This window comes from Myotis daubentonii, chromosome 19 (genome assembly GCF_963259705.1).
Source record: "Myotis daubentonii chromosome 19, mMyoDau2.1, whole genome shotgun sequence".
Classification (NCBI taxonomy): Eukaryota; Metazoa; Chordata; class Mammalia; order Chiroptera; family Vespertilionidae; genus Myotis; species Myotis daubentonii.
Window position 1 is genome coordinate 27,842,222 of NC_081858.1, and position 25,003 is coordinate 27,867,224.

Consider the following 25,003-nt stretch of genomic DNA (forward strand, 5'->3'; position numbering starts at 1 on the left):
CCCCCTGGCCTCGGGCCAGGGCCACGCTCAGGCTCGAGCAGCCCTCCCGCAGAGCAGCCCTTGTGGAAGGCAGGGCCCGGCTGCCACACGCCGTCTGTCCGCACACCCACCTGCCCGCTTAACTGCCCGCCGTTCGCCTGCCCACCTGTCTGCCCAGCGCTAACCCGCCTCTGTCCGGTGGTCTGTCTGACCAGCCTTCTCTTGCCGGCCTCTCTCCAGCTGTCTGCCTCCTGTCCGTCCGTGTGTCTGTCTCTGGCTGCATCTCTTTATCCGGTCAATCATCTGGGAGTCCATCTGGGTGTTGCCTGGTCCATCCAACCACACAGCTGTCTGTGTATCTGTCTGTCCGCTGGCCTGTCTGCCCACCTGCCTCCCTCCCCCCACCCCCAGGGCTGCAGAGCCATGGCCCCCGGCCGGGGGGCCGCCTTCGGCCTGGTGCTGCTGGGGCTGGGGCTGGCCCTGGCCATCATCGTGCCCGCCGTGGTCCTCTCCCGCCACCACGCCCCCTGCGGCCCCCAGGCCTTTGCCCACGCTGCGGTCGCCGCCGACTCCAAGGTCTGCTCAGACATTGGACGGTGAGTCGGGGCGGGGGGGGGCCCTCCCTGAGGGCCTGTGACTGTGGCAAGAGAGTGGAGCAGGTGCCTCTGTCGCATCTGACGTGTGGGGGCCACGTGGGTGTGGGCTCCGGCAAGGGAGCGGCCGCAGGGCCTTTGCACGGAGCGGGCAGCAGGCAGGTGCACGGACGATGGGGGGCGGTGGGGACAAGGACACTGTGGGCAGAGAGAAGAGATGGCCTGTGAGTCGATTCCTAGTCCCAGGGCTCGGGGGGCCCCAAGGAGGCAGTGCCCGTGCCACCGGTCTGGCCCAGGGTGACCCCGATGACCAGTGCTGCCCCCTCCCGTGGGGTGCCAGTCCTCCCGGGGCTGTGGCGAGGGAGTGTGGGGGCCCCATCCATGGGTTTGCCCTGCCGGGGTCAGGGCCTGGAGCCGGGCCAGCCGTGGGAGGGGTGATTTTTTCGGGGGACAGTGGGGAGGGACCCCAGCTGGTGATTGTGACGCTCTTCCAGGAAGTCCCGCCCAGAAGAGGCTTCTGTTGCCCCCCCACCCCCGCAACCCCCGCGTCCAGGGGCGGGACATGGCAAGACGCCCTCCTGCCCCCCCTGCCCCCCCCCGCCCCTTCCCTGCTGCCGGGTCTGCTTCCCGGAACATCTGCCTCCTGGGTGCTTATCAGAGAGGCTGTTTGTGCTCCTGGAGGGACTGTCCGGGGCAGGGGGAGCGGCCACGTCCCAGTCCCAGGCCCCCGGGCAGCCGTGGGCCCAGCCTCACCCCTTCGGCTCCATTCACTCACCTTTTCTTTCCTTCCTTCCTCCCTGTCTGTCCGTCTGTCCCTGACCCACCCGCCCCTGGCCTGGTCCTCCCCCAGGGTCCCCTTCTAGGATGACAGGGCTGAGTGACAGCTCAGGGGCAAGAGGGGCGCAGGCTGCTGGTCTGCTCAGGGGCTCCCGGACCCAGGCTCCTGTCCTCCCGCACCAGGCCTCCTCCTGGGGGGCGGGGCCTCCGGAGGCAGCCAGGGCCCCGGGAGGGCCAGCGGGGCCTGCGGTCACACAATGGGTGCACTGTGACCACAAGGCCTCTTCTCTGACTGTCGTCTTGTTTGTTTTGTGCGTGCGCCCATGAGAGCCGGGCCGGTCTCTGACCCAGGAGCCCCGCGGCCGTCCCTAGAGAGTCGCGGATGTGTTTCTGTCCAGGGTGTGTGCTGGACCGATAGCACTGTCCACTTCCTGTCTGAGCAGCGGCGCGGGCGGCTGGAGCTGCCCAGCAGCTGTGGCACCGGGTCACCTGGGGGAGGGGGGGCTGGGAGCTCTGGCTGTGCTGCTGCGGGGCTGATAGGGCCCCCCGGAGCCCACTCCCCTCCTCCCTCCTCGCCGGCTTCCCCTCGCCTCCTCCTCAGCTTTTCTTTCCTTCCTTCCTCCCTGTCTGTCCGTCTGCCCGTCTGTCCCTGTCCCACCCGCCCCTGGCCTGGTCCTCCCCCAGGGCCCCGGGAGGGCCAGCCCGGGCCTGCGGTCACACCATAGATGCCCTGTGACCACGAGGCCTCTTCTCTGACTGTCGTCTTGTGTTTTTTTTTGTATGTGTGTTTTTAAATATATTTTTATTAATTTTAGAGAGGAAGGGAGAGGGAGAGAGAGAGAGAAACATCAGTGATGAGAGAGAATCATGGATCGGCTGCCTCCTGCACCCCCCACACCGGGGATGGAGCCCACAACCCCGGGCCTGTGCCCTGACCGGGATTCGAACCGTGACCTCCTGGTTCATAGATCAGTGCTCAGCCACGGAGCCACGCCGGCCGGGCTTTGTTGTTCTTCAATTGGCAATAATCGTGCCTCGGATCTGCCTCTTGGGCTCTGATCCCACCGCTGCAAGCACGGCGCCGGCCTGCCTGCATCTCCCGGCCTCAGGGCCCAGTGGGCTGGGCTGTGGGCAGGTGGGTGCCTGAGGGCGGGTGGGGGCTCAGCTCTGTGATGTCCGTCTGCTACGACCGCTCCAAAAGGCCTGCCTCGGCCAGATCCTGGGGGGGGGGGGTCCCCGCTCCTCCCGGAATCCAGGGCGATGCCTGGCTGCGCTTCACTTAGGAGGAGGCTAGGCCTGCACGGAGGGACCTGCCTGCTGTCGCGGAGGGAGAGACGCCAGGGCTGCTGGAGGGGTGGGCCTTCCTGGCGCCCCCCCGCCCCCCGCCTCACGCCCCGAGCCCCAGTGTCTGCCCAGCCCCCAGGCTTGGCCCGTAAAGGCCAGAGCTTTACTGGTCAAGTGCGTGGTTGCCGAGGAGGCTGGTGGGGGTCCAGAGGGCTCACCTCGGGGGCACTGGGGTCCGGGCTGGCCCTGGGGTGTGGGGATTGGATGAGGACAGCCCTGAGCCTTGTCTGCTGCTCCAGACCCATCCGGGGGCCTGTGTGTGCCGTTCGCAGTGCAGAGGAGAGCTGGGAGTCTGGACACGATGCTGCAACTCCTGGGTCTCAGTTTTCCCATCTGCGAAATGGGTCGGTGCCAGCACTTCCCTCGGGGGGGCGGGATCTCGCCCGGCCCGTAGGCGGTGCTGCCTGCTGGTGGCTTGATGTCCTGACCACTGGCTGTTGCAGGGGCTGGGACTGGACCTGGGTCAGATCTCAGGACCCGGAGCCAGGGCCCAGGGTCTGCATGGGGGACTCTCCTGAGGGAAAGGCTCCTAGGGAATTGGGGGTGGCCTCGCCCCTTCCTCCTCTCTCCGAGGCCCCGGGACCCTGCTGGCTCTCTGTACGCCCGGCCAAGTTTCCAGGAAATTATTGCACCTCCTCCCCTCTGGGGCTCAGGAAGCAATGGCCGGGCACGGCGCGCCGCATGTGTGAGCACACGTGTGTGTGAGTGTGTGGGAGTGTGAGTGTGTGGGAGTGTGCGGGCGGGAGTGGATGCGTGATGGAGCCTCCCGGCGCCTTGGGGACCGGCACCTTCCTCCAGTTCTCCCCCCACAGGCGTGTGTGCGGCTCCTAAACTCTAAGGGCCCCAGAGACTTGCCACCAGGGGAGCCGTGGGCAGCAGCAGCTCGTCCCGGGCTCACCCCCGCCCCCATCTCCCAGGCCCCCTTTCCGCTGTGAGCCGGGGCAGCCCCGGGGCTCTCCTTGCTTCTTCTCTCCTGGGCCCTTCCTGGTTTCACGTCCCGGCTGCAGTCAATGTCCTCTTCAAATGAAAGAAAGAAAGAAAGGAAGGAAGGAAGGGAGGGAGGGAGGGAGGGAGGGAGGGAGGGAGGGAGGAGTGATTGCCTTCCGGTCAGGATGGGGCGCACAGGTGCCCGCCTCCTCCCACAACCACATCAGAATCTCGACGCCACGGAGCAGCCGTCTCTCAGAACCGCCTGAACTCTAGCTGAACGGACGCCCTCGACTGGGGCTTTAAGGCGGGCACCACGCTGGGCCTGGCGGGAGGGGTGGAGAGGAACTGGCCAGTGCACACCCACAAGTAGCGGGTAAAATCGGGAGGGACGTCCCAGCCCCACACCGGCCCCCAAGCCCTGGGCTCAGGGCCGGGAGGAGAAGTCCAGCAGGATGGGGGCTGGGTGAGACGGAGGACCCGGGAGTCCCGGGTGTTCCGTTCCTCCTAAAGGGCCAGTGCGTGGGCTTGCTCAGACACACTGGCTCTGAGCTCCAGCGCTGGCCTAGCAACCTGGAAGGCATCAGGAGCACACGGGGATGGTCTGACATGCGGAGCTTCAGGCCGAGGGCGGGAGGGGCCGTGCTCTCCCTGGCAGGAGCCATTGATCCTTGGCTGAGCCGTCCCCCCCCCCCCCCCCCGTAGAACTGGCCGCAGGCACCTGTCTGCGTGTCGTCAACCTGGCTCACACCGTTTGCTCAGCCCTGGCGGTTTCCTGACATCGCGCCCACCCAGCGTTTGGGCCGCTCCCAGTGGCGTCTCCATACAAACAGCCTGTCTTGCTGACGCTGCGGATGTTCCTTAAATCCCTCAAACAAGCAGCCTCCGACCTCAGGGTGCCCGTGACTCTCACCACGGGGCCCAGGCTGGCGCCCGTGCGGCCGTCTGCAGATCACGCCGTAGCTCACGCCAGGTGGCCCCAGGCAGGGCATAGACAGTGACCAACCTCAGGCTGCATGCCCTGGGAGGCCCGGAGTCAGCGCACCGTTCGGTTCCCTGTCGGGGCACATGCCCGGTTGCGGGCTCGACCCCCAGTAGCGGGGGTAGGCGGGAGGCAGCCGATCCACGATTCTCTCTCATCACTGATGTTTCTGTCACTTTCTCCCTCTCCCTTCCTCTCTGACATCAATAAAAACTTATTTAAAAAATAACCCTTTTACTGGGATTAGAGCCCACAACACGGGCGTGTGCCCTGACCAGGAATCAAACCGTGACCTCCTGGTTCCTGGGTCGATCGATGCTCAACCACTGAGCCACACCAGCCAGGCCATCACTGGGGTTTAAATGCTGGCTTCCCAGGGGTGCCGGGGAGGACTCCTGGGTGTACGTGAAGAGCAGCCCCGGGTCAGCTGTGCAAGGCTGTGCCCGAGGGACAGGGTCACTTCCTCAGCACAGGCCTGTCCGACCGCACGTCACAGCGGAAGGGCCCATCCCTTACTGCTCACGGACAGACGGGAGACAGGCCAGAGGGCATTCCCACAGACACTGGGAAGGGATTGTGGTGCCCATCAGCCTGAGCCCTGATGGCAGAGAAGATCCTGGGGTCACTTGAAACAGTCCAGCCTGACAGGGGCTGGAGCTCATGTGTCCCCCGTGACATGGGGAGTGGTGGTTGCCCCGCCTGGGCCCTGGGACTGCCGGGAGGGGCTGGGGGGCTGGCCCAGGCCTGGCTCCACCAGGGACAGAGGAGCCAGTGCTGCTGGGAGGGCCGGGGAGCAGTGGCCACAGGAGAGCTCTGCCAGCGGAGAAGCACCTTGTCCATGGCAAAGGGCCGTGCCCACAGCATCGCCGTCCGCCGCCTGCAGAGTCCTGTGCGCCTGTGGGAGGGGCCGGCCTGGACGGGCCGCCCGGTCCGGTCTCTGACAGTTTGGTGACGACGGATGGGCCACCTGCGTTCGTCCCCGGGGACGGCCAGCTGAGCGAGCCCAGGGGGAGGTGGGGGCCAGGGGGCCAGCCCCTCTCCCGGCGCCGTGTCTTGCAGAGCCATCCTGCAGCAGCAGGGCTCGCCCGTGGACGCCGCCATCGCTGCGCTGGTCTGCACCGGCGTCGTCAACCCCCAGAGCATGGGCCTGGGCGGAGGCGTCATCTTCACCATCTACAACGCGAGCACAGGTGTGTCCGCGGAGCGTCCGGACGCGGCTGTGGGACCCACCGGCCGAGCCCCAGGCCCTGAGGGCAGGGAAGGGTCCTGGGGTCACGGGTGCGCCTGTGCAGCCCCCCGGGGGGGTCCCCAAACCCTGACATTGAGGTGTCCCATCTGCCCCTGCCCCTGCCTGGTGCCCCCTGTGCCCCTCCCCCCGCCTCCCCCTTCCCGGCAGATCCCACGGAGCAGAGGCCACGCCTGCGGAGGGACGGGGGGGGGGGGGGGCGGCGGGGGGGGGGCCGAGGCAGCCGCAGGGCGCCTGACCCTCGCACGCCCGCCCCGCCTCCAGGGCAGGTGGAGGTCATCAATGCCAGGGAGACGGTGCCCGCCCGCCCTGCCCCGGGGCTGCTGGACCAGTGTGAGCAGGCGCTACCTCTGGGCACAGGTGAGGCTCGGGCGGGGCGCTGGGCTGACGCCCTCACGGACGGGCTGAGACCCCCGTGGAGGCCCTGTCCTGCTGGGGTTGGGCGGGCTCCGTGGAGATGGGTTATGGGGACGGGGTGGGGGGGGTCCCAGGGCCAGCGTGCGCTGGGCCCCAAGGGGTGGGCAGCCGCGGGGAGTGTGAGTGCAGAGGGACAGGTCAGGTGTGGGCTCAGGAAGGTCCCCTGGCTGCCAGGGCCGGGAGCAAGGCTGATGGGGTGACAGTGGGGATGATGGAGAACCCTGGGCGGGCCTGGGAGTCGGGGGGCTGCGGGCCAGGGGGGCAGCGTGGGGGCAGCCTGACACGGCCACGCCCTGCAGGCGCCCAGTGGGCCGGGGTGCCGGGGGAACTGCGGGGCTACGCCGAGGCCCACCGCCGCCACGGCCGCCTGCCCTGGGCGCGGCTGTTCGAGCCCACCATCGCGCTGCTCCGCGGGGACCACCGCGTACCCCTCGTCCTCAGCCAGTTCCTCAGCCACAGATTCCTGCGCCCCTTCCTGGCTGCCTCCTCCCTGAAGTGAGCTGCTGGGGAAATGGGGGGGAAGGGGGGAGGGGGGAGGGGGTGCAAGGACCCCTTCTCAGCTCCTGGGCTCGGGCCCCGGCCTCTGGCACACGGGCCTGTGGGTGCCGGGACCCCGCCTGGCCAGCCCTGCGATGCCCGGTTCACAGGCGGGGCTCCGTGGGGCAGAACCCGACGGGAGGGGCTCAGGCCGGAGGGTTCGTGCCCAAGAGATGGGGCCCTGCGGGCACGGCTCCGGCCTCTGCCACTGCCCTCTGGTCGCCCCTTGCCCGCCTGCCCCCCACTGAGCAGGTCCTCCCAGGAGCAGGGAGGACAGGCCCCGGTGGACACAGGCCTGACAGGGTGATGAGCGAGGGGAGAGGGGCAGCCCCCCCAACCCTAGGGGGTGTGTCCCCTCCATGGCCACCCAGCCCCGGGGGCCCCGGACCAGGACCGCTTCCCCGTGGGGTCCCCAGGACCCTGAGCAGCCCCTGCAGGGGTGTGGCTGCGGCCGGGACCTGGGCCCACCTGAGGCCGCCCCCCCCCCCCCAGGCAGCTCTTCTTCAACGGGACGGAGCCCCTGCAGCACCAGGACCCGTTGCCCTGGCCCGCGCTGGCGGCCACGCTGGAGACGGTGGCCAGGGAGGGCGCGGAGGCCTTCTACTCGGGGCAGCTGGGCCGGACGCTGCTGGAGGACATCGCCCGGGAAGGTGAGCCCCGCCGAGCCCGGCTGAGCCCGGGAAGAGCCAGGCTCTCCGCACAGGGTCCCTGCTGCTCCTCTTTCTTTCTTTCTTTCTTTTTTTTTTTAATATATTTTTATTGATTTCAGAGAGGAAGGGAGAGGGAGAGAGAGGGAGATCCCCACTGGGGATCAAGCCCGCAACCCAAGCATGTGCTCTTGACCAGAATCGAACCCAGGACCCTTCCGTCCACAGGCTGGTGCTCTATCCACTGAGCTACACTGGCCAGGGCTAGACACGTGACCTTGAGGGCAGGCTCTGCCCCGGGCCAGCTGCTCCTGGGGCTGGGAGAGGCTGTGTGTCCCGTCCAGCCACTGCCCGCCGCTGTGGCCCTGCCGCCACGCCCTCAAGGAGCAGGGCGGGGGCGGGGGGGTGGTTAGGGCCAACAGAGGGGAGTCCTTGGGGGCCATGGTGGGCTCTGGGCCTGGGGCTGGCCACCCTCAGTGTCCCCGAGGCCAGTTCTCCTCTCCCACCTTCCTTTCCCCCCAACCCTCCTGCCTCCAGCTCCATCCTGCCCTTCCCCCCAGGGCTCTGGGGCCCAGCCCTGAGGCCACTGCCCACACACCCACCCTCCCCCGTCTGGGTCTAGCAGGCTGGGCGCCGGGGACCGGGGCGGTCACTCTCGCCTCTTCCCCCATCTGCACTGGCGCTTCTCTGTCTCCGCAGGCAGCCAGCTGACCATGCAGGACCTGGCCTCCTTCCAGCCCGAGGTGGTGGCCGCCCTGGCCATGCCCCTGGGGGACTACACCCTGTACTCCCCGCCGCCGCCTGCGGGGGGCGCAATTCTCAGCCTCATCCTCAACGTGCTCAAAGGTGAGAGCCCCGGCCTCCCGCTAAGGGTCCTGTCCTGCTGGGAACCAGAACCCCACGCCCAGCCGTGGCCTGGGGCAGCCGTGGCCTGGGGAGGCCGTGGCCTGGGGCAGCCGTGGCCTGGGGAGGTCGTGGCCTGGGGAGGCCATGGCCTGGGGAAGCCGTGGCCGTTCCCAGCTCAGCCCCCTCGTCAGACGCCGGGGCTGTGGGAAATGGGTCCAGACGGTGCGTTCTTCCTGGCTGGTGTGGCTCAGTGCCTGTGCCCGCTCCCCACCCCCCGCAGGGTTCAACTTCTCTGCGGAGTCGGTGGCCGGGCCTGAGGGGAACGTGACCTTGTACCATCAGCTTGTGGAAACGTTCAAGTTTGCCGGGGGGCTGCGGTGGCGGCTGTGGGACCCGCGGAGCCACCCGGACGTCCAGGTGAGGTGGCCGTGGCCCGGGCGCAGCGTGAGGGAGGGTTGGGCCAGCGGGCGCTCCAGCTGTGGACCCTGAGAGCCTGGCCGGGCGGTTGGCGGGATGGTTGGTCCTGGGACAGGTGTGGGCCTTGCCGGAGGCCCTGGCGTGGCAGGTGCGGAGGGCGGGCGGGGTGCAGCCTGGGCGCCGGGAGGACCGACGGGAGGACAGGGCCTGCGCTGACCCTGCCCGCCCACCGTCCCCCCAGAACGCCTCCCGGGACCTGCTGGGAGAGGCGCTGGCCCAGCACATCCGCCAGCAGATCGACGCCCGGGGCGACCACCCGCTCAGCCGCTACAGCCTGGCCGGGGCCTGGGGCCACGGGACGGGCACCGCCCACGTGTCTGTGCTGGGGGCCGACGGCAGCGCCGTGGCTGCCACCAGCACCATCAACACGCCGTGCGTGTCCCCGGAGGCGGGCGGGCGGGCAGGCCCCGCTCCTTTGCCCCCAGGCCTGAGTCACCCCCCACCCCACCCCACCCTCCGCCTGGCTCCCAGCCCCAGCCTCTCCTCACCTCGCCTTTCCCATTTCTTCTTCTCTGTCAAAAGGGGTCCCACACCTGATATACTGCTCATGGGGGCCTTAGAGGACACCCTGATGGGGCGCACGGGGGGTCTTGGGGGCAGTGCCGGGGAGAAGGCAGCTGCCCGGCAGGCGGGGGGGCAGCCACCAGAGCGAGTGGCTCCGGGCCCGGCCGGCGTGGCTCAGGGGCTGAGCGTCACCCTAGGAACCAGGAGGTCAGGGTTCGATTCCCGGTCAGGGCACAGGCCCGGGTTGCAGGCTCGACCCTCAGTGTGGGGCGTGCAGAAGGCAGCCGATCCATGGTTCTCTCTCTTCATGGATGATTCTATCTCCCTCTCCCTTTCTCTGAAAACAATAAAAATATATTTAAAAATAAAAGTATGAGGGGCCCCCGGAAGGCTGTCCCTGAGCCCGGCCCCCCTCCCTCCGCAGCTTTGGGGCGATGGTGTACTCGCCTCGCACGGGCATCCTCCTCAACAACGAGCTCCTGGACCTGTGCTGGCGGCGCCGGCCCGGCGCCCAGGGAACCCCTCCGCCTGGTGAGTGTGGGGGCCCCGGAGAGAGGGGGCGCTGCCTGGGGGACCCCACCTCTCCCAGCCATGGTGTGAGGTAGTGAGACGGGACAGGCAGAGGGGCGGTGTGCAGGGCGCCGGCTCGGAAGCCAGGCTGCCGGCGACACCCACGGGGCCTCCAGTTCCAGGGGAGCGGCCCCCCTCCTCCATGGTCCCCTCCATCTTGGTCAACACGGCCCAGGGGTCGAAGCTGGTGATCGGCGGGGCCGGCGGGGAGCTCATCATCTCCGCTGTGGTCCAGGTGAGTCTGGGGCTCCCCGCTGGGACGGCCCCCCTCTGGGCGACCCAGTGGTCCTGCTCCCCTGGGGGCAGGGGGGTGGCTGGTGCCCCCTCCCCCCACCCCGTGACCTCCTCCCCTCCCCCAGGTCATCGTGAACAAACTGTGGCTGGGCTTGGACCTGGGCGCAGCCGTCGCGGCCCGCATCCTGCACGTGAACGACAAGGGGCAGGTGGAGTTCGAGCCCCACTTCCCCGAGGTGAGCCGCGGTCCGAGCCGCCCCTGCAGGCGGGTGGCCTCGGTGCCCGTTGCCCAACCCCTGAGGGCCTACGCCGGGCACCCTGCAGCGCTGGGCGTTGGGTGAGACGCTAGTGGGGGCGGCTCCAGGCCAGTCCCGGGGTCTCCAAGCCAAGGAGAGGGTGTGGCCCCTGCCTCCCCCCGCCGAGCCCCCAGGCACCTCAGCGCCGCCCCCCCCCCCCCCATTTCTCTCCGCGGCTTTTTTCCGGCTCTGGCCTCTCAGACTCTCCCTCTCAAGGGTCTGTTTCCTTGTGGGATCGGCAGCAGATCTGTTTGTGGGAGTTTATTCTTCCCTCGAGAGAGAGGGAGGGAGGGATGGAGGCACGGGCCGCGCTGGCGCTGCTCTTAGGAACATTCCTCGATCCCAGACCCCAGCAGGTCCCCGAGCTGAATTCCACCCCCACACACCCGCCCCGCCCCCTCCACCCGCCCCAGCAGAGGGTCGGCTTTCTGGAAGCTTCTCTGGGCTGGCAGACGCCCTTTGCCAGGACCTAATTCAAAACACGGCAGCTCTCAGGGCTGCAAGCTCCAGGCCCAGGGGCAGGTCAACCAGCTGGGGTTCGAGATCCTCAGAGCGGTCTTTCCCGCGAGGAGCCGCTCATGACCTGGGGCCTCTCTGGCGGCCAGAGTGAGGGGCCCTGAGCCCACAGGGTGTGTCGTCCCTGGGAACACCCGTCTGTGGGCCCAGAGCCGAGGACCTCGGCCAGTCGGGCTCAAACTCTCGGAGCCAAGGCCTTCCCTCCCTGCCTACGGGTCTCCCCTGGAAGCACGTCGAGGGCTCCCCCAGAACCTATCCTCTCAGGCACGTCTCCTCGACCTGGACCTTGAGTTGTGGTTACTCTGAGCGCAATTCTGAGGACCTTGGACTCTGAGGATGCAGAGATGACAGCCCGGCATCCAGATCCCCCAGACCCTCAGCTCCCCCAGACCCTCGGCTCCCCCATACCCTCGGCTCCCCCACACCCTCGGCTCCCCCAGACCCTCGGCTCCCCCACACCCTCGGCTCCCCCAGACCCTCGGCTCCCCCAGACCCTCAGCTCCCCCATACCCTCAGCTCCCACAGACCCTCAGCTCCCCCAGACCCTCAGCTCCCCCATACCCTCGGCTCCCCCAGACCCTCAGCTCCCCCAGACCCTCAGCTCCCCCAGACCCTCAGCTCCCTGAAGCCCTCGGCTCCCCCAGACCCTGGGCTCCCCCATACCCTCGGCTCCCCCAGACCCTCAGCTCCCCCAGACCCTCAGCTCCCCCAGACCCTCAGGTCCTGCCTGGGCCCTGTCGCCATGGAGACAGGTCTGAGGCGTCCTCACCTGGGGCCCCCCTCTCTCCCCCAGGAAGTGAAGCGGGGGCTGGAGCGCCGGGGCCAGAAGCAGGCGGGGCGGCCGTTCTTCCTGAACGTGGTGCAGGCCGTGTTCCAGGACGGGGCCTGCGTGCAGGCCGCCTCGGACCCCAGGAAGCAGGGGGAGGCCGCCGGCTACTGAGGCGGCTGCTCCCCAGAGCCAGGATCTGCCCGACCTCGGCCTGTGGTGGGTCAGGGCGTGACTGACCCCTGGCCGGGGAGCCAGTGGGGGTGAAGAGGCGGGGCAGCCTGGCAGAGGGGCCTGCGCTGGCCCCCTGGGCTGCCGGTGGCCCTGCGTGTCCCTCCAGCTTCTCCAGCCCCTCCCCCAACCCCCCTCCCCATCAGTGCATCCTCCAGTTCAAGGTGAAAGAGGAGGTGCCCGCCGCATTCGGGGAGGGAGGGGACCCTCAGGAAGCAGACGCACGGGTTCCCACCGTCCTTTGCACCAGCATAGACGTGGGGAAACTGAGGCCCGAGGCCCAGTGGCAGTTGGGCCCATCCAGGCCTCCCCTGGGCAGAAGCAGTGCCCCCCGCCCCCCTCCCCACTTGCTGGAGCTCTGACGTGGGGCCACCTGGGCCCCCTGTTGTGGGAAAGGAAGGCAGGGGTGCGGCCTGGGCCCTGGCCAAGGCCTGTCTCTGCCTCTCGTCTTATGGGCCAGGAAAGTGTTGGCCACTGTGAGACCTGTGACCCTGGCCCAGCCCCAGCAGCCCATGCTCTCACCCCTGGCACCGCTGGCACTTGGGGTGACGCACTCTGTGTGGTGGGGCTGTCCCCGCAGCACCCCTGGCCTCCCCCACTAGATGCAGCAGCACCCCCTCCCCCAACAACCAGCCCCCAATCGCCCCCAGGTGAGAACCGCTCATCTGGACCCAGGAGCCCCAACCACCGTGACTGGCTTTGCCAGCTGCTGGCAGGGCTGCCCTGGCCTGGGGGTCCCGCCCCTCCTCGTTCCTGAGAGCATCGGGGTCCCCCTCCCCCTGGCAGGGCCCCCCCGAGTCCCGCCTCCCACTCCGCCTGGCGCTGGGCCAAGCAGGATGCACTCCCTGTGCCCAGACACAAAACACCACACACAGGCCTCCAGCGCGGAAACCGAGGGGGGCGAGGGCTGTGGTCAATGTCACTGGGCAGAGGGCAGGATGCGGGCAGGGCCGCCTTCCCCCAGGACCAGGACGGGGCGTCTTTGTGGACTGTTCTCTGTTTTTTAATTTTTTATCGATTTCAGAGAGAGAGAGGGAGAGAGAGAGAGAAACACGGATGGATTGCCTCACATCAGGGATGGAACCTGAAACCTAGATATGTGGCTGGGAATCGAACCCACCACCTCTCTGTGTACCGGACAACACGCCAAACCACCGTGCCACACCGGCCAGGCCAAGGCCCCCTCTCCTCCGGCTCCCACCTGGGCGCTCCCGTGGCTTCTCCTGTGCTCAGCCCTCCCTGTGTCACTGGTCCCAGCGGCAATAAACGGTCCCTCGGTCACCTGGACTCGCGTGTGACATCTTTCCTGCGTGGAGTCAGGAACCCACACACCACGGGCCAGGTCCCCTTTCGGTACCACAACCCTCACGCGTGGCCTTGGTACCGTGATGTTGGCAGCGAAATGGCACCAGCTGTGACCGGCCACGTCGGACCCAGTTCTGGAGTTCGGCAAAGGAAGAATTCAGAGCCAAGAGCTCCACCGAGAAGTGAACGTTTATTTTAAAAGCTGCGGAGGGAGGAAGCAGCAGCCAGCTGGGCTTCGTGGGCTCGGGAAACGCGTCACAGAAGCAAAAGAAGGGGCCTCGAAGCTTAGCAGAAAGAAAGGAAAGAGCACGTGGAAAGGATATTCCAGCCTGGCCGGCGGGGCTCCGTGGTTGAGCGTCGACCTGTGAACTGAAAGGTCAGGGGTTCGATTCCCGGGCTGTGGGCTCGGTCCCCAGTGTGGGGCGTGCAGGAGGCAGCCGATCTCATCATCGATGTTTCTCTCTCTCTCTTCCTCTCTGAAATAATAATAATAAAAGAATATTCCATCGGGTGTGCTCTTGGGCGGGGGAGGGGGGGAAGATCCTCGAATCTTTTAAAACACTGAAATATTTAATATCAGATCAAGAACGCACTGGAAAGACGCACAGGGCTATGGCCCCTCAGGCCACAGAAAGCTACAAATGGCTGTTTCCACTTAGAAGCAAGTTGCTCAACCGCATTCATACATCAGCCTTTTCCAGTGAAAACAGCAGCGAGATCCCGGAGGCGGAGGAAATAGCTCCCGGCCGGAGGCGCCCTCCCTGCCCCCCCCCCATCCCACCCCCACCCACACACAGCGCCCTCCAAGCTGCGAGGAAAACAGCCTCGCAGACAGACTCCCCCGCGGAGCAGAGAGGGACCGGGGCCCAGCTCTCCCAATGAGACCAGCAGAATCTCGGGAAGAAACCCAACCAAGAAATTTTTTTTTAAAGATATGTTTTCCTTGAGTTCAGAGAGGAAGGGAGAGACACACCAATGAGGAGAGAGAATCGTGGACGCCCCCCACTGGGGATCGAGCCCACAACCCGGGCCTGTGCCCTGACCAGGGACTGCACCGTGACCTCCTGGCTCCTAGCTGGACGCTCAGCCACGGAGCCGCCAGGGCCGGGCCCAACAAAGACAGTTCATGTCGGAACACGAGAGGTTGACTCCGTTCCCACACAGGGGTGTGAAACTCAACAAAACACAAGCACGCCCAACCCAATCACAAAGACCTTATCGCACACCGATGTGGGTGTGCCCTCTGAATGCAAGATGGGCTGAACCTTGGAGAATCAAGCAATGAAATTCACCACGTTTTCACGCCCACAGGGAAAAAAAAACGACTGGCCATCTCAGTCAATGCAGAAAAGCATTTATAAAATCCCCCAACTTTCACTCACAATACACACTCACACACACACGTCCAACACGCAGACCAGGGGCTAGAGGACCGTGCGCCTGCCGCCTGTGTCATTTCATTAACCGGTGTGGTTAGCGGCAGTGCTGGCGCTCAGTTCTCCGTTCGGCAAATCAGGAATCCAGAGCCAAGAAGCAGGAGCCTGGCTCTGAGGTCCCACATATCAGTGAGAGCACTGTTTGTTCTCCTCTGTGACGGATCTTAGCGTAATGCCCTCCAGCCCGGCTCATGTTTTTGCAGGTGGCGCGGTTTCCTCTTTTCCCACAGATGAGGGAATAGTATTCCATTGTATACATAAGCCAAACCTTCTCTATCTACTCGCCTATTTTTAAAATAATATTGTTATTATTTTAAATATGTTTTTATGGGTTTCAGAGAGGAAGGGAGAGGGAAAGAGAAAAACATCAGTGATGAGAATCACCGACCGGCTGCCTCCTGCACGCCCCACACTGGGGATCCAGCCCCCAACCCGGGCCTGTGCCCTGACCTCCTGGTCACAGGTCAGCGCTCAGTCACTGAGCCACACCAGCCAGCCAGTTGTTCCACTTACTGATGCATTCATTCATTGATTGGTTCTTGTACGCAACATGAGCACTGGGCTTGGATGTCTTGATTCCCAGGGGTTCCATTTCCCTGAACAGGGGGTCATCCCCACCTTTGATGTCGCTGGGGAGTCCATGCGGGGCTCCAGGAACTTCCGCCCTCACACAGACCCAGACAGAGCCCCTGTCCCCCGGGGGCCCCTGGGAAAACCCTGTCAGGTGTTGGGGCTTCCCAGCCTGGCCTGCCCCTGGCACAGAGGACGCCTGAGGCTGGGGCCCAGACAGCGCACCCCTCCTCCTGCCGGGGAGGGGCAGGGCAGCTCTAGGCCTGTCGGAGAGGGATGGGGGGGCGGGGGGCGCGGGCGGGACGCTCAGGGAAGCCATGCTTCACTCTGGGATGCAGCCTAAACGCCCTGGCCTGATGGGGAGGAGCCTGGGCTGCCAGGCCCTTCCTCTCCCTCCGCCCCAACCTTCCTGCTCCTCCACCTGGGAGGCCCCTCACATGGCGGCTGAGAATCCCACGGGGCCTCTGGAGCTTGTTGTGGGAGCTGTGAACCCCCAAACCCCCAGGCGGTGTCTGCTCCCATGTGTCCCGACTGCCTGGACCACGAAACTGCCCTCTCACCCACCGACAAGTGCCAGCTGGGCTGCTCGCCCAGGAGACGGTGGGTGGGAGGCCGGCCCCGCCCCCCTCATCTGCAGAGGGAAGTACCCGCCCAGCAGCTGTGGGTCGCTCAGCCCCACTGTCCTGAGCTGGAAGCAGAGGTGGAGAAGTGGGGGTGGGGGTGGGGTCTGGGGTCTGGAAGGGCAGGAGGCACTGACCTCCTCCCCTCCTTCCCTCTTCTGACCCCGTCCCTGGGAGCCCCCCAAATCCCCCGCATTGTGTATCCTTGCCCACTTCCAGAAATCCCCGCGGACAAGACCTGCCCCTGCCACCCAGCCCTACCTCTGCCCGGGCCCCTCACCAAAGGGGGCGCTCTGGGGGCGGGGAGGTCTGGGCTGCAACCTGGCGGTCAGTGCCAGCTGGATGACCTGGGGTGACCGGTGCAGCCTCGAGTTCCTGAGACGTGGGGACGGCTCCCAGCCCTCCCAGCTGAGAGGCACAGGGCGAGGCTCTGAGCACAGCTTGTGGCCCAGCTGCAGGCTGGGGCCCCGCCGCCCTCCTCCCGGTGGCCTGGGTCCAGGTGCAGCCTCCACCTTGGCCGCCCGTTCTTACCCTCTGCTTCCCCCATGTGGCCGCTCTTGGTGCTGCAGCCACAGTGAGGAGGGCTTCACCGAACACTCCCCTCCAGGGTGCTCCCCCCGCCCCCACCCCATTGGTTTTAGAGCGAGTGGGAGAGGGAGAGACAGAGGGAACATCCATGTGAGAGAAACACATCGACGGGTTGCCTCCTGCACGCCCTTGACCAGGCCCAGGCCGGGGACAAGCCTCCAGCCGAGGTACGTGCCCTGGATTGGAATCGAACCCAGGACCCTTCAGTCCGCAGGCCGGTGCTCTATGCACTGAGCTAAACCGGCCAGGGCTCTCCTAAGGCTCTTCATCCTGTAGGCACACTACCCCCTTGGCCCCCGCCCCTCAGACGGAGATGCCCGCCTGGCACACGCAGGGGGCACCAGCCTCCAACCCCACCCTCCTCGGTGCTTTCTGACGCGCACAGTGCATAGTCTACCCTGTCAGGCCCTCCATGACCCGCATCACCAAAGGGAACTTGTGGCTCCTGGCCTGTGTCCCCATGCCAGCCGCCTGGCCCTGGAGGAGGGGCCGGGGCTCCGGTGGGCAGCAGTGGCACGAGGCCCGTGCTCCATGCTCAGCGTCTGGATTCTCCTGGGTGGAGTGCCCAGGGACCCAGAACATGGACCGGGCCAGAGGACCTGGGGCGTGCCACCAGCTTCGGGGAACTGCTGGGGCAGGGTGGGGGGCCGGGGGCCAGCTTTCTGCAGGTGAAGGGGCAGGTGGTGGCACCGGGGAGGGCAGGCTGGCTCCGTCTCATCGTCTCATCTCCTGGCCACCCAGGGTGGCACCCCAGAAACCACGCCCTTCCTCCCACCCCACCCGGGGTCCCTGTCTCAACCCACTTCTCAGATGGAGAGACCGAGGCCGAGGAGGGACCTGGCCCAGGTCACCTGGCAGTGGGTGGAGGGCCCAGACCAGGCCGCTCTGGACCCTGAAGGGCGTGTGGAACTCTCTGGAACCAAAGCACGAACGCGGGACACCAGGGTGAGCACCACGGCTTGTTTTCTCCTGCACAGGCGGGCAGGCTGTTTCTGTGACATTCCAGGGAGTCGGCGACGAGCCTGGTGCTCAGAGGGTGACCCTTCGCTTGGGGTCCTGCGACCCCTCCATGCCCTGGCCGGGGCCCACCTGCCATCGTGGCTGGGCCCAGGGTCTGGGGATCAAGGCAGCCGAGTGCTGGGGCACCAGGTGTCCGTATATCAGGCATCGGGGCATGGGCAGCGGACGCGGGGAATGAGGTATTGACAGTTGAGTACCAGACGCTGGAGGGCTAGGCGGGGAGGCAGCTGTTAGAGCTCAGGGGCACGGAGTCTGGAGTCTGGGGAACCCGAGATGCAAGGACTGTGGGAGCAGGGGCTCGGGAGTGCACAGTCAGAGGTCGGTCCGGTCCGAGGTGGCAGAGCAGGGCACCGGCCGCGGGTCCACAGTGTCAGGCATCTGGGTCCAGGGGCCAGGCTTTGGCGCTCGGGGGTTCGGGCCTTTCTCCGGGGGCGCTGGTCTTTGGCCCCAGGTGGCCGGCCGGGCCGGGGGCAGGTGCCGCTCTCAGGGCCTCGAAGTCCAGGCGGCCCTGCAACAGAGAACAGGGCTAGAGCGGCACCGCCATCCCACCAGCGCCCCGGGGCCCAGGGTCCGGGAGCCGAGGAGGGGCAGGACCGTGGGGGTGGGGTCTCACGTGTGGCTTTTCCTGCGTCGCAGCAGCACGTAGATCAGCGTGACCACAGCCACCGCGGCCAGGCCTCCGAAGATGATGCTCAGCAGCACCGCGTGGCTCCGGCCTGGGGAGGGGCGGGAGGTCAGGGCGGCCGGAGCGCCGAGTGTGTGGGGGGAGGTGTCATGGGCGCTGGGGCAAAGCATGTGGGCGGGGCGGGGCTAAGGGGGGCGGGACACGTGTGTGGGCGGGGTCCGACAAGTATACGGGCGGGGCCAGGCTAGGAGGGGCGGGGCATGTGTGGGCGGGGCTGGGTCTGGGGGAGCACGTGGTGGGCGGGGCCTGACACATGTGTGGGTGGGGCCTGACAAGTGTATGGGCGGGGCTGGGTTAGGCGGGGCGGGGCTGGGCAGCAGCGGGCCTAGGACCAGAGGGCCGGCATCCTCACCTGGCTGGCAGGTGGGGGTGGGCCGAGACCAGGTGCCGTCAGCCTGGCATTGGCTGACCTCTGCCCCGACCAGGCTGTAGCCGTTGTTGCAGTGGAAGAGGACAGTGGAGCCCATCAGGTAGTTGGTGCCATCCTTTCGCCCATTGGGGGGCGGGGCCAGCCGGCCGCAGGACACCACTGGGTGGAGACGGTGCAGATGACAACCATGAGCCCCTGGAGGCCTGTCCCCGTGCCAGGCGCCTGCCCCTCCCCCCGGCACCCTGTCCCCCTCACCGGGCTTCAGGCTCTGCACATGCCGTTGGTGCAGCTGGTGGGCCGCCCGGGTGGCATTGCCCACGCTCAGGCTCCCGGTGGCGGCCACGTCGAAGCTGCAGAAGTGGTCGCCTCCGCACAGCTCGGCTGCCTCGGCGGCCTGGCTGGGGCTGAGGGCCACCTCCTCGGGGAAGAGGGGCTGGAAGGTGGGGTCGTGCTTGGGCCCGTACAGGAAGTTGTTGACCAGGAGCCGAGAGTCATAGGTGAGCAGGGAGGAGGCGTTCCTCACGGCCCCTGGGGAGACACAGGCAGGCCTGGCTGGGGTGTGGGCCTGGGGCCTCCTGCCTGGGGGTGTGGGCCTGGGGCCCCCTCCCTGGGGGTGTGGGCCTGGGGTCCCCTCCCTGCACCGACCCTGCCCTGCCACACCTCTCCCCCCAGCGTGGGCCCTCGTCACTCACAGTCGGCCCCAAACCGGTGCAGCTCCCGGGAGCTGGAGGTGGGGGGCAGGACCTGGCCGTTGCGCAGCATGAAGTCGTCCGTGGGGTCGTCATTGAGGGTCCCCAGGAGGCCGTGCGTGTGGGTGAGGAACGTCTCCGGCAGCAGGACGGACACACCCAGGAAGGGGCCCTGGACGCTGACCTCCAAGCCCGCCCCCGACGAGAGCATGATGGACACCCTGTCCCCGGTGGCCACCGACAGGAACATGCCTGGCACGGGTGGCGTGGGGTCAGGGCTGCCTTCTGGTGGGGCCCTGTGACCTCACAGCCCCAGGATGGGTGGGCCTGCACCCTTGGGCTTCGGGGAAGGACAGGGCGCCCCGGGACCAGCCCTGCTACTGGGACTCCACCACTCCAGGCCCACACCTGCGCCGGGGCCCCCAGCCCCTGCTGATCGGAGGTGCCCAGGCCCTGAAGAGACACCCCCCACGCTGAGGCCATGCGTGGGGTTGCCTGTCGGCCCTCCATCCCTGACTGGGAGGCAGCAGCCTCTGCCCTTGCCAGGGTCCCTGCATTCTCAGTGCCCACAGCCCCCAGCTGGGAGTCATTTCACTCATTCATTCCCTGAGGCCGCAGCACCGGGAGGGCAGGGGGTGGACAGGGAGCAGCTGCTCCCTAGCCCCCAGCCAGCTTCCCGGGAGCATTGCAGCTCCCGGCTCCTCCGGGTCCAGGGAGGACGCACCCCTGTCCTGGCATCTCCGGGCTCTGACCAGGGAGGGGGTGGGTCTCGGACTCCCTGGGAGTGAAGGCTCAAGGCCCGGCTTCGCTCTAGGGTCCCAGAGCCATGCCTGCCCCCAGCCGCCAAGACAGGGGCCTGTGCAGGCGCTTCTGCAGGGGTGCAGCGGAGAGGGGCTGCCTGAGGCTCCATCTCCACATCTGGGCCCTGGACAGCAGCCCTGTCCCAGCTGCCCTGTCCCAGCCGCCCCGGGAGAGGCGGGAGGCCGGGTGGAAGAGCCCGGCGGAGGCGCGGGTGACCTGCCGGGCCGCCCACTCACCCTTCAGGTCCATCCAGTTCTGCTCGGCGAAGCTGAGCACCTCCTGGTTCAGCAGCACCTGCAGCGGCCCCGCCCCGCCCGCCAGCCGCACCTCCACCACGTCCGAGTTGCCCTCTTGGACGGCCACGGCGGTCAGCCCGGTGCCTCGCTGCGGCACGCCTGGAGAACGGGGCCGCTCAGCTGCGGCTTCCCAGCCGGGGGGCCCCGAGCCACCCAAGCCTCTGGGCCCGGCCTCACCCTCCGGCGTCGTCCGGGGCTCGGCGCGCGCCTGCACACTCAGGCCGGTCAGCGCCGCCTCCAGCAGCACGTACTCGCCGCGCCCGTTGAAGGTGAAATTGGCGCCATCGAAGGTGACAAAGTGCGGGTCCCCGAAAGCAGAGGCTGCGGAGAGTGGAGGGTCAGCGGGCCGCCCCTCCCCCCCGCCCCGCCCCGCGCCCCGCGCCGCCTGGCACCCACCGAGGCGAGGGGGCCGGTAGCTGCGGCAGTCGCTGGAGGGCCGCCGGCGCATGTAGCGGGGGCAGTCGGGCGCCCAGAGGCAGCAGTGGTAGAAGCTGATGACGTCGTAGAGCCAGTGGGAGAGGCCGGGCACGCGGGGCGGGGCGCGGAAGGGGGGCGAGCCCCAGTCGTGGCCGCGATCCGGGGTGCTGCCGCTGGTGCTGTCGGCCGTCAGGATCTGTGTGCCTTCCTTGGTGTAGCAGCACTGCTGGCCGGCGGCGAACCGGGGGCTGGGGGGCCAGGCAGGTCAGGCCGGCCGCGGGCACCCGCCCTCGGGCCCCGCCCCGGCCCACAGCCCGGGTCTCACCTGGCCTGCACGGAGCGCACGCAGTGCACGGCCCCGGGGTGGTAGGTGCACACGCTGCCCCGCTCCATGTCGCAGCCGTAGTCCGTCTGCAGAGCGGCGGGCGGCTGTCAGGCCCCGCCAGTCCCATCGCGTGCCCCGCGGGGGCCCTCGGACCCCGGCCCCCCTCCAGGGGCCTCCGTCTGCCCACCCCGTGCGGTCCGGGCCCCACGTGCACCCTCGATGGTTCCTGGGCCCCGGCCTCGGGGGGTGGGGGGCAGGGGGACACTCACGTGGAAGCGGCCGGAGTCAGCCCGGGCCTGGGCCAGGGTGCAGGGGCAGTCGGGCAGCTCCACCAGGAAGTCGGGCAGTTGGTCCTCCAGCTCCTCCCAGGCCTGGCACTGCTGGCGGGCCCAGGCCACGGGGTCCGCCTGGAAGTCCTGGCCCAGGTGCCAGGCCAGGGCGTGCTCGTTGCTCCAGAGCGCCTGCACGTCCCTGTGAGGCCCACAGTCAGCGCTGCCACCCCCGCCCCGCCCGGCCGCTGCCAGGTGAGGAGCGGGCGGCAGGCGGCGGGCAGCGGGCGGCCCTCCCATCCCTGCGTGTCCTTACTTGGCGCCCCCGTGGTGCTTGCTGCTGACGATCCTCAGCGCCCCCAGCTCCCACCTCTGGTAGTTCTGGGGCGCGGGCTTGGGCGTGAAGGTGAAGGAGCCGGAGTTGGGGATGTTGGTGGCCAGAGAGTACAGGTAGGACCACTTTGCCATCCACTCCCCTGAGTATGGCTTCCCTGAGGGAGCGAGGCCCCGTCAGCCCTGCACCCCGTCCCAGGACCCCCGGGGCAGAGGCGGCGTGGGCGGCTGCTGCTCCCACAAGGACTCTGGCTCAAGCCACCCCCTCCTGCCCCTGCTCTCAGGGTCACTGTCCCCGCTCCAGGCCAGACCCGGGGCTCAGAGAGGAGGGGGCAGCCCACCCCTCCCTGCAGGGTTCCCTCCACCCTCCCGCCCCGCCCCGGCCCACTCCCTTTCCGGGTCTACCGTCCTCACTGCAGTCCGGCTGGGGCTTCCCCCTCGGGCTTCCCCTCCCAGGACTTCCCTCCTGCGAGCAGCCGGCAGGGGGCTCACCTGTCTCCTCGTAGCCCCACAGCTCGATGCTGACAGCGCTGCTGGGCAGGGCGGAGGCGCTCCAGGTGAGCGAGAGGTTGCCCCCGGAGCCGGGGGTGCCGTAGTATTGCCAGAGGGTCTCGTTCACCAGCTGGCTCTTCTCCGAATCCGACACTTTGCTGGGGTGCACTGGGCGGAGGGAGGGGAGTGAGGGGGGGCCTGAGGCCCGGGGGCCTCCCAGGAACAAAGTATGTCAGTCCCCTTAGGGCCACGGGGCCCCCCGCCCCTCACGGTGGTAGGAAAGGACAGAGGCTGGGAGAGCGAGGCCCTCCCCTGGCCGGGCCCAGCCCTCGGGGTGCCCCTGCGGCGCCCCTGCCCTCTGGGCGGAGACACCTGTCTGGATGCCCGGGGCGGGGAGAGGAGCTCTGGGAACCCAGGCGGGCGGGCGGGCCCTCAAGGGACCGGCTGGGCCTGAGCGGCAGGGCCAGGTGTGCACAGATTAGCACCCGACAGTCCCCGGGGCGCCGGCCTGGACCAGCACGGGGTGCTCACTAGCCAGCCAGGTGCCCGATCGCGGGAAGGAGCGGCCGTTGTCCATGGAGACGGTGAAGGGGATGCGGCCCGTCTCGTAGAGCAGCGGTGACACGCAGTGGACACGGCCCATGGAGTCCACGTGGCCGAGGGTCTGCACACTCTCCTTAAACCTGTGGAGGGCAGGGGTGGCAGGAGAGGCCGGGCCTGGGCGGGCTGTGGACCCCTGAGCTCCCTGGGGGACCCATTCGGCCAGCGTCCCCGTCCTGGGTCCTCGGGGCGCCACCCAGCACGTGTGTGTGGGAGGTGGGGGGGAGGCAGCAGGCACGGCCCCTCGCGCTCCCACCTGCAGATCACAGCGTCGGTGGGGCCCGTCCACTTGAGGTGCTGCACCAGGAAGTCCTTGCCACCCATCATGGAGCCCGAGTGGGGCTGGATCTCCAGGCAGAAGTCCCGCAGGTCGGGGCAGCAGGTGCCCAGGCCGACGCAGGTCGGGTGGCAGGAGCACAGGCTGCCCCGGTCCCCACAGCGGTTGGAGCAGGTCCCCTGGGCCCCTGGAGAAGAGGGCCCTGAGCAGCTGTCCCCCGGGGAGGGCTCCCCCCTCGCCCGTCCCTGTCGGGCTGTGTCTGCTTCCGGGAGCCCGTTTGAGAGGAGCGTGCCCGGCAGAAGGCGGCCAGGGTGGTACGTGGACAGTGGGCACCACAGGGCCCGTGGCCGGGTGATTCTCACACGGGTCACCCAGCAGTTCACCCGAGAGACCGGCTCGATACAGTGATGGCGAACCCGTGACACGCGTGTCAGAGGTGACACGCGAACTCATTTTTTTGGTTGATTTTTCTTTGTTAAATGGCATTTAAATATATGAAATAAATATCAAACATATAAGTCTTTGTTTGACTCTGGTTGCAAAGATCAAAACATTTCTATGTGTGACACGGCACCTGAGTTCAGTTAGGGTTTTTCAAAATGCGGACACGCCGAGCTCAGAAGGTTCGCCGTCACTGGTAGAACGAGGGGAGGGGGGGCAAGTGCCCCCAGACGGACAGCTCTGTAGCGTGGGAAGGAGCCCCGGCCCTAGCAGGTGTGGCATCTGCTCTGGGACTGTCTGCCACGGACGGATGGACAGACAGGGGGACAGAAGGACGGGGCGGATAGAGCATGGGCCTGCAGAGGGAAGGGTCAGGGTTCGATCCCCGTCAGGGCATGTGCCCGGGTTGCAGGCTCCATCCCCAGCAGGGGGCTGCAGGAGGCAGCCTCAGCCACCAAGTCCGGAGCCGATGCATCTCAGTGGCCCCTGGTGAGGGGCACAGGGGCCTGTCTGCACGACCTGGTGGGGTGCTGGGCTGGGGCCACGCCCCAAAGGGGACAGTCAAAGGCCAGGCCTGGGCAGAGCCTCCCCCGGCGGCCCCTCCCCCAGCATGGGGTCGGGAACATCAGAGGCCAATAAATATTTATTGACTGAGGATGAGCTGATGGTTCCCGGATGGGGCTGAGTGATGCCAGGGAGGCAGGTGGCAGGAGGGTGGCGGCTCTTCTCTGCTGGGGAGACAGGGACGGTCGGGGGCTGGGAGCCCCATGACCTCCAGCCTTGCCCAGAGGGCAGAGGCAGGCGGCAGGGTAGGGGCGCAGGGTCCTGGCTCTGAAGTGTGGTTTTTCCGCTCTTTTTCTGGGGCCCACATCCTGCCTCTGGCCCGGAGCGCGGGCGGGTGGGGTGGGGGGAGGGGGACTAAAGGGGGCTCCTCCGGGGTCAAGCACACCCTCCATCAGGGCTGCGGTTCAGGCCAAGGGCTCTTCTGAGCTGCCACCCGCCCAGCCACTCCCCTCCCGGGCAGCAATGCCTCCCGGCTCCCAGCAGGTTTGCGGGGGGCACCATCCCTGCTGGGTGGCCCCTTGACCCTAGAGCCCCCAGTTTCTTCCCAGGCCCCCAGGACAGCCCACAGCTAGCCTGGCAGATGGCCAGAGGCTGAGCCAGAGGGGCATCTGCTCTGGGACTGTCTGCCACAGACGGACAGACAGGGGGACAGGAAGACGGTGGGACGTACCTGCCGCGGGCCAGGGGCCGGGGCCGGGGGCCGTGGCGAGCAGCAGCAGGGCCCAGGGCAGCAGGAGCGGCTTCATGGTGCAGCGTGTCCGCAGCGGGCGGTGCAGCAGTGCGGGAGGCTGGGAGGCTGCAGGCCGGCTAAGTTCCAGAGCCCGCCCCGCCCGCCCTGCCCCGACGCCCCGCCTGCCCGCCCCGCCCAGCCCTGCCCGCCCTGCCCGCCAGCCCCTCACTGGGTCCCTTCTCAAAGTCCACAGGTGCCTGCGCGTGCCAGCAGGGCCCCACCTGCGCCCTTAGCACTTTCCTGGCCGGCTTGGGGTTCGGGAGGGAGGGGGGCGGGGGGGGGGGTA

At 67.7% G+C, this 25,003-nt stretch overlaps 2 protein-coding genes across 3 annotated transcripts in view; one reads left to right on the forward strand and one right to left on the reverse strand.

Annotated features, from left to right (window-relative positions):
* Window positions 1-25,003, forward strand: part of GGT5 (gamma-glutamyltransferase 5) — a 95,845-nt gene continuing 70,842 nt past the window's right edge. Inside the window, exons 1-12 of one of the 2 annotated variants that reach the window (XR_009450091.1) lie at window positions 1-575; window positions 5,662-5,792; window positions 6,113-6,208; window positions 6,565-6,760; window positions 7,295-7,452; window positions 8,149-8,295; window positions 8,576-8,712; window positions 8,954-9,144; window positions 9,701-9,807; window positions 9,963-10,081; window positions 10,206-10,316; window positions 11,686-11,915. Coding sequence is in view for 1 of the 2 variants with exons in the window: in XM_059676484.1 (XP_059532467.1) it covers window positions 403-575; window positions 5,662-5,792; window positions 6,113-6,208; window positions 6,565-6,760; window positions 7,295-7,452; window positions 8,149-8,295; window positions 8,576-8,712; window positions 8,954-9,144; window positions 9,701-9,807; window positions 9,963-10,081; window positions 10,206-10,316; window positions 11,686-11,832 (1,713 nt within the window). In the remaining variant the exon portion in view is untranslated. Of the gene's footprint in view, window positions 576-5,661; window positions 5,793-6,112; window positions 6,209-6,564; window positions 6,761-7,294; window positions 7,453-8,148; window positions 8,296-8,575; window positions 8,713-8,953; window positions 9,145-9,700; window positions 9,808-9,962; window positions 10,082-10,205; window positions 10,317-11,685; window positions 13,177-25,003 lie in introns of those variants that run through there. The other variant, XM_059676484.1, reaches the window with a different exon arrangement.
* SUSD2 (sushi domain containing 2) lies at window positions 17,349-24,808 on the reverse strand. Its single transcript, XM_059676483.1, has 15 exons — window positions 24,658-24,808; window positions 22,962-23,169; window positions 22,637-22,788; window positions 22,106-22,273; window positions 21,597-21,771; window positions 21,281-21,482; window positions 21,012-21,097; window positions 20,666-20,934; window positions 20,447-20,590; window positions 20,210-20,368; window positions 19,176-19,424; window positions 18,739-19,011; window positions 18,466-18,642; window positions 18,042-18,144; window positions 17,349-17,936 (listed from the first exon to the last, which is right to left on the reverse strand). The coding sequence occupies exons 1-15, from the start codon at window positions 24,731-24,733 to the stop codon at window positions 17,912-17,914; spliced, it is 2,466 nt and encodes an 821-aa protein (XP_059532466.1). The 5' UTR covers window positions 24,734-24,808; the 3' UTR covers window positions 17,349-17,911.